This window comes from Struthio camelus, chromosome 4, assembly GCF_040807025.1.
Source record: "Struthio camelus isolate bStrCam1 chromosome 4, bStrCam1.hap1, whole genome shotgun sequence".
In the NCBI taxonomy this organism is placed as follows: Eukaryota; Metazoa; Chordata; class Aves; order Struthioniformes; family Struthionidae; genus Struthio; species Struthio camelus.
Window position 1 is genome coordinate 72677686 of NC_090945.1, and position 13995 is coordinate 72691680.

At 37.7% G+C, this 13995-nt stretch overlaps 1 protein-coding gene across 3 annotated transcripts; it reads right to left on the minus strand.

Moving 5' to 3' along the window:
* Positions 1-2240: 2240 nt before the first annotated feature.
* On the minus strand, positions 2241-13972 carry LYAR (Ly1 antibody reactive). Of its 3 annotated transcripts, XM_068943373.1 has the most exons (10): positions 13866-13958; positions 13092-13281; positions 12621-12686; positions 11561-11675; positions 8886-8993; positions 7372-7455; positions 4842-5187; positions 4441-4545; positions 3856-3941; positions 2241-3538 (listed from the first exon to the last, which is right to left on the minus strand). In XM_068943373.1, exons 3-10 carry the CDS (start codon positions 12656-12658, stop codon positions 3404-3406), a joined length of 1017 nt encoding a protein of 338 aa, XP_068799474.1. In that variant the 5' UTR covers positions 12659-12686; positions 13092-13281; positions 13866-13958; the 3' UTR covers positions 2241-3403. The 3 variants fall into 3 exon arrangements, with proteins under 3 accessions (XP_068799474.1, XP_068799472.1, XP_068799473.1); XM_068943371.1 differs by lacking the exon at positions 12621-12686 and having other exon boundaries at positions 13866-13972; XM_068943372.1 differs by lacking the exon at positions 12621-12686 and having other exon boundaries at positions 13800-13947.
* Between the last annotated feature and the right edge of the window lie 23 nt (positions 13973-13995).

The following is a 13995-nucleotide window of genomic DNA, read 5'->3' on the forward strand; positions in this document are numbered from 1 at the left end:
AGTTCAGCAGCGTGCAGGTCGGACACACTTGCATCTTTCCTGTCCATATATGACCATTACCAACTGGCTTCACTGAACCTAAATCACAGATGATGAACTTTCTGGTTCATCACGTACCCATTGCCAAATTTCTTTAAAAGGTCAAATGTGGATGCTGTCAGCTAAATTTCTATGGGCATCAAACATGGCATCAATGGCAGTGGCCTGCCATAGTCGATCCAGATCATGAAAGAAGGAATAGCAAGAGGGAGGGAGGGCCGTCAGCATACGCAGAACATCTAGAACCACCTGTTACCGTAACAGCACTAGATATTGCTTCTTCAACTACATGTAGGTACGGAAGTCAGTCCTGTTGTTTGCTTTTGAAGGTGAAAGACTCAAAAGTCACTCGAAGGAGGATTTAAGAGCTGCTCAGTCAAATTAATCATCTGACCTCAAAGCTGGGATCAGATAATAATGTTTAATGAACATACTGATTGAATTCCAAGCAGCTGCTGTACGTATTTCCAAATTAGCACTGGAGAGTTGTGCCCTGCTGTGCTCTTACACTAGCTGGACTATCATATTAAACATTATACGCTATCTGAATGCAATCAGAAATCCACTCATAAATTGATACTGTTGGCCTCTTGCATTTGCTAAATCTTAAGGTTGTACTACAAACACTTAAAAGAGCTTCCAAGGTACATAAATTCATTGCAACAGATGCATGGGATTTTTAAAAATACTGGTAAATATTGGCATTAATTATCTCTGAACGTAGGTAGGTCTTACTAGCTTTTTGCCTTCATGAAAAATTCCAAATAACGGTCTGTAAGGGAGTATGGCTCCATCTGAAATGATTACCACTAAACCGGTAGTTTTAAAGAAGAGGGTAACCTCAATCTGATAGTCATCATAGCAGTAAATTAGAGCTCCAGTCTCTTGGAAGTGGAAACTCCAGTTTCAGTCCTCTGACGAATCTATTAATTCTCTAATTAAAAAACAACAAAAAACAAAAACAAAAACAAAAAAAACACCACAGAGGTCTTTTTCTACTGGAGAGCCGTGTCAGTATGGCTACCATGCATGGACTTGTAATGATTATAATTAGTGGCATAGACTCCTCTTGTTTATTACACTACTTCCAGGATCATTCAGAAGGAAAAATACACTAACTTGCAAAGTATAATACTTCTTTGTCTGCAGACTGGAAGATGTTGATGCTTTCCAGGAGCAGTAAACTGTCATTCTCCCAAGCTGTCAAGTAACTTGCAACAAACTCTGACACAAAAATTTGTTGTGAATCTTTTTAACGCATACAGAATCCAAACTGCCCTTAGCAGTTTGAAAGAGAAAAAAGATGGAGCTGCATTCATAACTAGGTCAAGACCAATGTAGGTCTATACTGAAAAAACGTGCAGGTAACGCAGGAGTTTCCAATTGTAGCATGGCCAGCGTTGCTAGTACACAGAGCACTGCACAGAGACAGCTTCTGCAGGCCTGTTCAGAAGTTGACCTGAGCTGCAAGATACTCACTCGCCTGCACAAAGGCAGTTAGAACCAGACAGCTGATGAGAGCGGAGGCAGACAGGCAAGAAGACAGTCCCGGCTTGTGGGTGTGGGACTGGTATTCCAAAGCGCTAGACAGAGACTTCAGATCCTAGTTTGACCGTTTGCGATAGGGAGAAGAGGTTGGAGGCACAGCACAGAATTAGCACCCACAGTTGTAGCAGCACTAATGACTACAGGCAGCAGCTGCTGTCATGGCTGATGATATTCTACATTCTTATAAAGCAGAGCAAACATAGCTTTCTATAGATTTGTGTCAACCACACGTTATGGCAGTGACAATGGAATATGCAAAATACAAGGGACTGGCATGATCTGCAATGAATGCTAATTAAAAAAGTTTCACCCTATAATCATTACTGTAAGAACCATTTTACATCTTAACGTAAAATATTTGCTGTAAAACAAATCCAGTGAAAAGATCATCAAAACCGTATTCATTTTAATTTTACTGACAAGACCTTATTCTTCTATATGTGCCTTCCTAAATTTAAAAAAAAAAGAAATAAATTTTTGAAATTTGTTAAAACAACTTTGAGAAGTTTCTCCATGAATGTAAATGCATTTTAATCACCTATCTTCAAAGGCCTTTCCATGAGTTGACAACAATCGCGTAGGTATTTTTGATTGCAGTTTTTATTATGAACAAGACAAAAATATATATGAAGAAAGAGACTGGACCCAGTGTATCAGACAGTTAAAAGTTTTCACATCTATACTTTTAATATATTCAATATTTTATAAATTCAGATATTTTAATCAGGGATTTTTATAAAAGTATACCGATGTAGTTTCTTGGAACCACTACGCAACTTTCCAGAACACCATAGCATCTACTTGAAGAAATTTTAACTAGCTTCCAATCACTGCGCTTAAGAGATCACCTTCATGGTATGAAACCACCTTATCTTGGAAGCATTTTGCATTTGGTTAAAACCGTTTAACTTCACATAACTTTCTCTACACAACTCTTTCTTTACCTGCTTGTAAGATTTCCAATTTTGTTTTTTTTTTTTTTTTGTTCCTGTGACTTCAGTCTCCTCCAATCTAGTACAATTTGTGGATTCAATGAATGGACAGTCTTTTATACAATAATGAAAACAACTGGCACGATTTATTGTATTTAAGATGTTGTTTTAAAGCCATTTGTTTGGTCCGTCATTTTTTAGTCCATGTGACATCACTTATATTGAATTCAGCTGCATTACTAATTGAAACAGTAAAGTAGCTTTGCATATACAGTTAGGTCAGTCACTAAAGCAAATGTTCATTGAATGGGCAATATTATATACATGAACTTGAAAGATACTTTAATAACACATTTTAAAATACAAATTTAACAGGTTATAAAAACCTGCATATACAAGCTATGGTGTATAAAAGAGATATCAGTGATTTCATCTCTAATTGTAACATAAAACGTTTTTTTCATGGTGAGTTTTTGAACATGAAAATTATATTTGCCCTTACAATAGTTTCTGCAAAAATGCTATACAAACCCGGTTTTGATAAACATTCTTACCCATAAATTATATCCATCGGGGAAGAATTTCAATACAGTAGGCAGCAATTATTTTCATTGCCTCTTGAAAGTTGTATAAAAAATAGACATTTTCCATAAAATCAAAAAATAAAATATCTGAAAACAAAAATGCAGCACATCCCAAGTATTCTGTGATAAATTTTTTAAAAAGAGGAGGAATCCAGGAAAGTCTTAGAAGTTAAATTCTGCTCTCACATACACAAACAATTTAAATTGAGACCAATGAACATAGTGTTTGCATACCTTGACAGAAGAATTAGATTCAGTCTGCAAGTCTAAAATGCAAATGTTATGGAAGTTTGAAAACTCTTACTTCAGGAGTTTAACTTTGTCCTTTAAAACTCTAAATTTGGGATTGTTACTGACTTTCTTATTAAATATGACTAGAATATCCTCTTCTGATCTGTGATGTTCACCAGCTACTGCATAATACTGAGCTATAACCTGCACAAACAGAAAGGAACAGTTTTGAGTTAACAAAGATGATTCAATTTTAGCCAACAATACATTCACATCACTGAATTAACAGTGGCAAGGAAGCTATTATGATATTAATCCTTGCAGAATTAGCACTGAATTTCCTCTGTATCCTGGTGAGGTCTAAAGAACATGTCCAGTTGCCGTACTATCAACTGCTCTTCTGTTAAATAACATTAAGCTTTTTTGTTTATATGGGAAAGGATTTTACAAAGATAAGCATTGTAAAAAAAAAAAAAAATTACCAGACTAAAGTGGATTAAAAAAGGAATATAGTACTGTACCTTTTTTCTTAATTTTTTAATTGAAATTTCGTTGTCTGGAGCCTGTTTCAGAACAGCTTTGATGGTTCCTTTCCAGTTGAATTTTCCTACAACACAATTAGGCACATAACAGCATTAATAATATTTGATATCTCCAGGGCTCCTTCCCTAGTAGGAACTGACTTTCAAACTAATTTTAGAACCAGCTCAGCTGTCAGGATAGTTCATTGCTGTCTTTCTGACCCTGCAACAGCAGAATGTCTTCAGCGTAAAGGCAGGTAGGTTGTTTCTGAAAATTACTAATAGGATAGCCACGAAGAACCCTTAATGTACTACTTGAACAACTAGGCTCAGGATGGCAACAGTAGCCAGAATAGCAGAAGCAACATACGAGGGAAGTAATTCAGCAACAAGTATACCTGTAGCATAGGCTACTTTCTCTGGAGAAGATGTTATGTATGTTATGACTGAGGCATAATTTATTGCATGGCCTGCTGCAAAAATTGCGTATTTACATACTGCATACATAACATTTGCCTTTTGGCAAAATAATAATGAAATAATTTGATAGGTTCATGACTGTCCAGAATTCTCCTTTAAGAATACCTTTATCTGTTCCCACGCTTTCACTGGCATTGGTGTTTTCTTCTGTTCCTACATCTCCTGAAACATTTTCCTTTTTCATTTTCTTAGCTGTGATACGAGGTTCCTCTAGCAATGAAACAGTATAAAAAAAAACATACACAAAGAAATGAGAAAACTTAGACGAAAACTTCAAATGTGACCGAAAAAGTTTCTGTTCTTGTAACAGGAGGTTGCATTTGCTCAGAGGTTCAGATTTTGTAAAAGGTAAGGACTGCGCAAGCACAGTGTTAAAAAAATTTATATGTAATTTATGTATTACTTAAAATATTCTCCTAATGTAGGCTGCTGAGCTTTAAAGGCATTACAACAAGTCCTCTCTTGAAAACAAGCAATAATATGAGTATAATGATTAAGATACATACCTTCTGCATGTTTACGTTTGCGTTTCTTTACATTTGTTTCTTCTTCCGTTTCACTTTGATGGCCATTTCCATTTATTTCAAATTCATTCTCTATGCTTTCCTTTCCTTTTTTGGACTTTTTATTCTTTTTTGTTTCTGAGCTTGCTAGCTGGTTTTCTAATTTCAGTTCTTTTTTCTCCTTCTTTTTGTTCTTTTGTCTCTCTTCTTTTCTTTCTCTCTTATTTTTTTTCCTCTCAGTTTTATCATCTGTAATTCCATTTTCTTCTCCGATTGTTTTTTTCCCACTTTCTGCAGACTGGCCTTCTTCCTTCTGTTGTGGCTTGTCTTGTTTTTTTTCACTTGAAATCTTTTGTTGAAAGACAGGTTGTTACAATTTTACATGCCTTTTTGACAGAGCACCTTTTCTCTACTATACGATTCATGAAGAATACTAATATCCTGAAATCAAGCAAGTTTGTTTCTCACGGTGACCCCAGTTATGTGGGAAATAGCAATAAACAGTGTGGCTGATAAGTCTTTTAATTTAACAGCCTAAATGCTAATTACCGTAACATCACAAGAGAAATGTTATTTTACAACAGATATCATTTCTTGTTCTACTTAATTTTGTTTTTCGGTATATCACAATACATCTTATATTATATATCAATACATTAAATAAATCACTTAGACGTTTACATCCACTATTCACAGGATGTTTAAGCACAGCATCAGAATTTCCAGGAACACAAGATTTATGTGAAAACCAAAAAAACCGAATAATGTGAGACAGAGCATGAGGTACGCTTCCTAAATTAAAATAACGCAGTTATCAGGCAAAGACACCTCTCTGAATGACCACTGTTAACCACAACATCAGAACACAAGCAATGGGGAATGTGCAGATCAAATAAATGTTTATTTTTTTTAATATGGATTTGCTGAATTTAATTAAGAGGAGATAACTCTTTTTGATTTACGCAGACAAAACGCAGCGTATCACAGGAAAATACGGCAGCCATGCCCAAACATACAGGACTCGAGTAACAACGTTATTTTTGTCCTGCAATTTGCTGCCTTGGGATACGTCTGAGACTACAAAGTCTATTAATGCCTGATGTCAGCAAAGGCAGTGCTGGTACTTTCAGTTGTACTTTTCTCACCTTAACATGTTTGGATTTATTCCTGGGCTTATAATAATTTACTTGAAGAAGAATTAATACATGAACAAACATTTTTATCTTTGAATTACTAAATCTGAATGTTAACGTGGATGTTTGGAAAGAGAATACATGCTTATATAAGCAACTTAATACTGACATGTTTTTCATGGCAGTGATCTCAATTCAATTTAAATTATATTTAAAAATTGTGCTTTAGAATACATACAACACTTCAAACCTTGTATTACAAAGCGTATATATACTCGTAAAAGTGGATTGAAAATGATCTGAGCAAGAAAGTTGACACATATTAAGTGAATGTTGTATTCTACAGAAAATTTAAATTGTTTACCTGTACTTACGTAATTGTTCAGATTCAAGATTTATTAAAAAGAATCAGTTTAAATTGAGATTGAGCTGTTTATGGCTTTATTGAATTTGTAGCAACTCCATATTAATATTCTAGCAAGAAAATATAGCTGAAATTCAGTGCCCACAGTTTATTATTCATATCCTTAAAAAAACATATTTCTTCCCTTCCTGTCCATGTATATGGATTCTCCAAAAAAGCTACAAACAACAGACTTAATTAAAATCTTTGTCAGAATCATAAAATTAGGAACAGCATGATTAGCAAGGGATTTGTATCTAAGTTATGCCTGCACTCTTCTTCAGGGGATGACTGGGGGAGGAGGGGCAGTGTCTTTACATCAGCAGAGAAGTAAGGTTCTGTAACAGCTTTCCAGTAGCAGTAATAGATGTAACAACAACCAAAACAACCCAACAAAACTATAAAAACTTACTAAGATAATTCTGAAATAGCGAGGAAGTAGACACAGAGAAAGAGGTCAGCGGGAATGCAGAATCTGGAAACAGCAGTGGGAGGAATTTACACCACAAACTGGAGGACCCTGTCTCTCTCCACTAACTCTATAAAAGGCTAGCTAAATTAGGTGCTGTTAATTTCCTACTCCGATTACATACTGATTTGAGACCAATACAGGTCTGAAAATAGGTTGTTTTATTCCTTCTTAGTGTATGGTAAAAGACTGGAATCAAAGATGATTAACAAAAGCATTATTTTTTTCTTTTCCTTATGTATTAGTAGCATAGGGCAAAGTTATATTAGCTTTCTGATTAGTATAATCTTGTCACTGTGTCCATGCTTTATCATAACCTGCCCAGTATGCACAGCTACTTCAGCAACAATATGCTCCTCAATTTTATAATTCAGTCTGGGTATATTACAGTGTAACACATGAAAAACAATCCGTTGTAACAAGGAGAGACAATGCTTCTGCTAAGAATTCCAAAAGGAGACTGAAAGGTTCTCCTAGCATTTTTCACTGCATTTTTTGGTAAGATTTCGTACGTCTAACCTAACTTACATTTCTGGTTGCTTCGGAAAAAATGTCCCACACCTGGTCTTGCAAAGTGCCGTCAGTGATTCTCAAACTGTTCTTCATCCAATTCTGTGCAGGAAAAAAACAACAGTAGTTTACAGGGTGTATTTCCTATTTTATCTTGATTACCATATATGTGATTCTTAGCAAAATCTGGAAAGTAATCATTTCTTCTGATGAAGATACGATTAGATGTTTACTCCCTATGAATCCCTTAGACTTCTATGCTAAATTGTTTAGCACAGTGCCTGCATGTCGTTATCAGCCAATGGCATACCTCTCAATTGGCTCGCCAGGAGTAATCCAAAACAGTCAATATAAAAAAAATAAATTATCCTCAAATTTTTGAATAAGGCTGGCTACATTAATCTCCTTCTAAACCTTTTGACTGTTTCTGTTAGTTAAAATACTAAGGATTATATTTGTTTATTATTACTTACTTATTTTTTATTGGACAAGTGATCGTGCGCCTAAATTAATAGTTTATTACAGAAAAGTAAAATTTAAACAAGTCTCTGACTGTAAACATTTGAAAGTTGGGGCTATTGCAGGACTTCCCACTGTAAATGAAAACACAGCAGCAAATTTCTATTTACAGTATGCTCACACTATCATCGCTAGACCAACTTTCAGAAATGCAGAGTTCTAAATAAAACCTAACGTGAAGATTTTTGCACTGGAACCAGCAGCCTGGGAAAACTATGCTACTGAAGTGGAACAATTCTCTACAAAACTGTTAATCCTCCACTGCAACGTGTCTTATCAAAAAGAAAAAATTTTCTCGACAACACCATTTCCTTTGCTTAGAACATTAATTTTGTAAAAAACTATTCTAACCTTCACTCTCTAGCAGCATTTCACCGCAGCGCTAGTATGTTCTATTTGGATGATCTGGAAGCAATCATGGTCTTCTCTCAGCCTCACAGTCTGAGGCACAGAACAGAAAAAAAATAGGTTCACTTGTCAGTAATTCTTTATCCATACCACATAAAACATTTGGAATCTGCTGTGGCCGTGAAGCAAAAATTCAGTGAAGTATCTTCTGCGGGAGACTCAGTCAGAAGGCTGAGCAACAAGACGACTCCCACAGGAACAGTATTTTGCCTTTACAAGGCAGAAACAAAAGCACAAATATAAGAATTCTTTTAAAGCATGTCTAAGAATTTGGACACCCAATAAAAATAGCAAATAGAAAAAAATGGTATTAAAAAAAGAACGAGCTTGCAAACAAAGATTATGCTCGCATGGCTCCAAGTCTGACGACCAACTCTGTGAGTCTCTTGCTCATTACCTAATGAAAATTGCGTACGCTAAGGCCTTTTATGCAAAGAAAAATATTTTACAAACACTGCCTATTTGCAGCATGGCTATTACACATCCATTTACAGATGCTCTGGTAAGCAGTTTGTACAATCTATTAGCAAGAGCATGGCACTTGCTAAGAAAGTCTGTTTTTAAGTTCACTGCCTGGATCACTAAAAAGCTCTCTTAAAACATACCTGAAATTTTACTTTTTTTCTTGGAATATTATCAAAGACACGCATTTGCTCCAAAACGTTCCGCACTTTAGGGCTAATGTTGGGCTTCTTCATTACTTCATGAATTTTCTGAATGAAGAAAATCAAAATTAAATCACGGAAGATGCCTAATGATCAAATGATGTATGCAAGGTGTACAAGTCAGACACACGTAGGACAGAAATCACCTAGTACCAAAGACTTTATAGCCTGCTGAAAGTGTACAATAAGCATAAGAAAAACACTGAATTTTAGTTTTATCGTAAGAGCATGGAAGTGTCAAAGTTATCTGTACAAACATTTACAAATATACTCAGTGAAGGAAAGAGGACTGCTCCTCAATGCTTGCTGATACACAAGTTGCAATCTAAATAAAAACATTTTTAATATTTAAAAGTATCACATCCAGGAATTTCACACTGTGAAAAGGACAGTACTAGTAACAGGAAAAGACACTCAACTGACTGGCTCTTGTTGTGAAAAGCAGGCTGTCTTCGAGGACAATTTGAACTGCACTTCTTTTCACAGCCCTGCCAGCTTCAACAGCCATTAATGCCCCTACAGACCGCTCAGGCTTATTTCTATGCTACCTGTGCAAGCACAACAGAACAGTGGAGGAGGTTAGGCCAGGGCCTTGTGGCAGAGTTCTTTAAATCAGCACTGCCGCTTGGGGGGGCAAAAAAAGTTCATGCTATCTTGTGAGCTTCCCCTGACCTAAAAACGTAGCGAGTGGACACTGGAGAACCTTCCTGTACTTCTGATCATCTGCTACTGAAAGGTTTCGTCAAACTGCCAGACTACCTAGACAAGGATGCTTTGTAATAATCCATCCTTGATCTGTGCAGAAAGCGCTTATTGCAGACGGCTAACAACATCATTGCAGCAGCATCGATATCAGGCTGCCTTGGAGAAAAGCACTCAGACAACATGCAGTCTCAACAATGACACTGATCTCGTTGACTTTGGTGGTATTGTTCATATGCCCTGAATACGCATGTAGCTCAGTTCTTCGGTGGATTGTGCTCTTAGTTTACAGCAGATAATTATGTCGGAGATACTAACTGCTGTCAAGTGTACCACTAAACCACACAGAAAATGACACAGGATCATGCAGTTCAAAACTTGTATCTCCTTATTAGCATCACGGCATGTATAACTAATATCGTCCTCTCTATAGCTTATCTTGTGACCTGATAAGATCTCAAAAATCTTCCCTTGACTTCTTACTGGATTTGGGGTGTTTGTTTTTACTTCCTTGTACATCATGTGACAAACACTTCTTCCGGGAAAAGAATTAACTGTCACCTCCAGCCCCCTAAAAAGCAGAGCTAAAATGCGTTGGCCTACTCCACTGAGGTTTAAGGCCTGCTATGTTTGCAAAGCTGTCTCCATAAAAGCAAGGCCAGAACTTAAAAGTGCCTTATTGCTGAGGCACCAGGACTACCCACTTTTATTTTCTGATAGTTATTTAGAACATGCATTATTTTTTAAGATACAGCAAAACAAATGTGCTTGAAAGATGGAAACAGCCTTAAGATGCCTCACATGAGACCTTATCTAAATTCTGGAAGGTAATAACTGTGATACCAATTTTTTAAAAAGGGTTCTGGGAGACGAGCTAAACTCCCCAATGGGGTCTTTAAAATATATTTGAGATTTCCTTCCCAAAAGCTTTTAAGAAAACTAAGAAGCCGTAAGAGGGTAGGTTCTCGCATAGGATAAATAACTACTTGAAGGGTAGGACAGAAGGGGTGGGAGAAAATAGTCTTAACAATACAGATTTCTGCAATCCATGCTGTTCAACATATTAACAAAAATCTAAAAAGAGGGTGGGAAACTTTTCCTCATGATACGAAGCTATTCAAGATGAGGACTGTGAGGAGTTTCAGAGAGACCTTACAAGAATGAAGGACTGGGCAACAAAAAAGTGAATTAAATTCTACAAAAATTAATGTAAAGTGACATGCACAGGAAAACCAATCCTAACTTCACATGTAAAATGGCAGGCTTGAAGTTGACCAGTGGTGGTGCTTAGAAGCAAGATCTTGGGCCAGCTCCATGAAACTGTCAAAAATGATCAGCAGCAAAAAGGTGGCGATGAAAAGCCAAAGATCATTCGAAAAGGGATAGAGAAGGAAACAGAAAACAGCATTATGACACCGTAAATCCATGGTTCATCCATATCTTGAAAAGTATGCGTGCAGTTCCGATAACCTCGTCTCAAAAGGGATACAGTAGAACCGGGAAAACTTCAGACAGGGGCAAAGATGACCACAGATATAATCTACATATGAAGAACAAGTGAGCAGGACAGGACTTCTCAGACTGGAACAGAGATGATGGGGTAGGGCAGGAGGGACGTGTGACAGAGGTGGACAAAAGCGTACATGGCACGAAGAGGGTGGACAATGACCAGTGAACACCTCTTTGTATGCAAGACCCAGGGGACATTACATGAAACTGGTATGAGACAGAATCAAAACAAACAAAAGGTATGTTTATTACCAGGAATAGTAATAAAACCGCTAAAAAATTGCCAAAAGAATGTTGTGAATATTTGGAAAAATGGATCTTGGGTCTGATGTAGTATAGCCTCTCTTAGGTCTTTAATAAGCAGAATTAACAGTTATTTATTATACCTGTATCTACAATGTTACCTGAATCCACTCCTGTTGTTTAGCATCTCCTTTGTTAGTTTTGGCTTCAAAATCTTTACCACCATATTTCTGGTCTTCGCTTATGCACTTCACATGGTCCTTATAATCGTCACCCCTGAACATAAGAGATTTTTAACTGTAGTTCACTAAAGTATTTCAGTAATCAGGAAACTGAAGTAACAGGCGAAGTAATAGGTGTCATCATGTATATTTAAGCCTCAATACTGTCAACACACTTATATAAGTAAAGTTCAGCATGCTTAAAGTACACGCTTACAAGACTGCTTACATTTCATTGTGTTACACCCTTCAGTGGAAATTTCTGATAGGCAAAATGAGATCTGAGTCTTCAGTATACTGATGCTTTTATTTGTCAGTCTGTAACTTTTGCACATTAGTACATGTAATATTTGCTTACCTTTGAAAAAGTTATTAGCAGATGCTTGTGTTTTGCTGCTCACATTAGTAGACACATTTTAAAATTAGAAAAATAGATTTAATAAGTCTTGTGAAAGCCTAATTCCTAGACACAGATACAGTAATACAGTACTACTGTACAGTTAAGTGATCTTTTTCTGATCAACACGTGCCTCCAAAAAAGGAATTCACAACACAGATCCTAATCTTTTGTTAGTGAATTACTGAGAAATATAATAATTCTTTCACAGGATAATCTCATTTTCTTACATAAATTAATTCACACATTCATATTTTGAAAGCAGATAGTAGCACTGCTTTCTTCTGAGTTCAGAGAAATTACAACCATGTTTAGAAAGTTGGAAGCTACAGCCAATCTCACTCTCTGCAGTAGCAGAAAAGATAATGGTTGTTGATGATCAGAAGCTGAAGGTACTGTCACTTTTAACTGTAAAAGAAGAAACTGCAACTCTGCTTACATTGTCTTGGTCTTACTTTGGTCACAAATTACAATGGGTAAAAACAGCAGCTACTAACTTCAAAGGGTCTGGAGTCACTCATCTGTTCAAGCTGCTTCTCAATACAACGTTTTGGAAATTTCCAATTTCCCAAACCACAAAAAGATTTAAATTTTAGTATTTACCTGTGTGACATAATATTTAAGCAAGGATGACGTAGCATCTAGCAATGTCCAGAAACAGGATCGAGTCTGCAGAAAAGGTCTTAAATGTGTATACTCAGGCAGTAACACTGATTGCTTTATCTATTGCTTATAGTTTTCCCAGCAGCAACATAAATCGTTATGATTTTTGTCAGCCTTATACCAATGTCCAAATACCATGGGGAAAGATGTCAAAAGCTGCTTACTCTTTAGTTCTGGAAAAGTAAATGCAAGTTTTGCTGCACATCTTTCTGCCAGTGCAGAAAAAATGCAGAATCCTTGCTCATGCTTGGATGATTAACCTTGAAATCATACAAATAAATGGATATACTTTTAAATTCAAATTTGAATTACACAAAATTTGATACATTTATTTCTAACACGTCATAGGAAAATTTTATACTGTGACAAGCACTGCTGAGCGTGCAGGGTTATTTCCCCTTCTTTACCTACCAGAAATCCTTGCCACAATCCATGCAAGAAAGGCACTGACAGTTTCTGCAAATGTTCACGTGTTTTTCAACTTGTGCTTTCTTCACCGACTCTCCACATGCACTGCATGTGAAAACTACCATTTTGGTGAGTGGTTAAGAGCTTCTGCAAAGATAGGGGCAAGCTTCTTCCTCCCCACACAAGTACAGTCCTAGAAAAACAAAAAGGAGATACTTGTTTCAAAGCCTGAAAGAAGCATTTGACAGCTCCGAAGAAACACAAATACTAGTGCCTCTGCCAGCAGAAAATCTAAGCAGTTTGATTTTGCACATATACAAGCTCACAAGCTAACACTCATTTTGTCTGCTAATTTATCCTGAGTGCAACTGTAGTCTAACCTGGAACTAATAAACCCAGGATCAGTCAAATAAATCCCTGCCTGCCAAATCTTACTGCCCACCTTACCAAAAAAAAAAAAAAAGTATTTGCTACGGCTACCAAAACTCTGATTCTTCCCGACACCTACGTAAATTTAATCTCTCGGCTTCACGTGCCCCAGTTGCGCCTTCTCCACCTTTCTCTCTTCCCCTGCCCATCCCGCGCCGCCCCCAACGACTCCATTTCAGCCGGCCCCAAGTCTCGCCCCCCGGCCCGGCCCGGCCCGGCCCGGCCCGGCCCGGCCCGCACCGCCGCCGCCGCCGCCGCCGCCGCCGCCGCCGCCCTGCTCACCGCTCGCCTCCGCTTCCCGGCACAGCCCCTCCCGCTTCGTCCCGCTCTCCCGTCCCGTCCCCTCACCCGCGCCGCGCCGCGCCGCGCCGACCCGCGCCGCTTCCAACCGCCGCCTCCAACCGCCACTCCAGCCACGCGCCCGCCAGCCCGCCCCGCCCCGCCCCGCCCCCGGCACCGCCCGCTCTGCGCCTGCGCC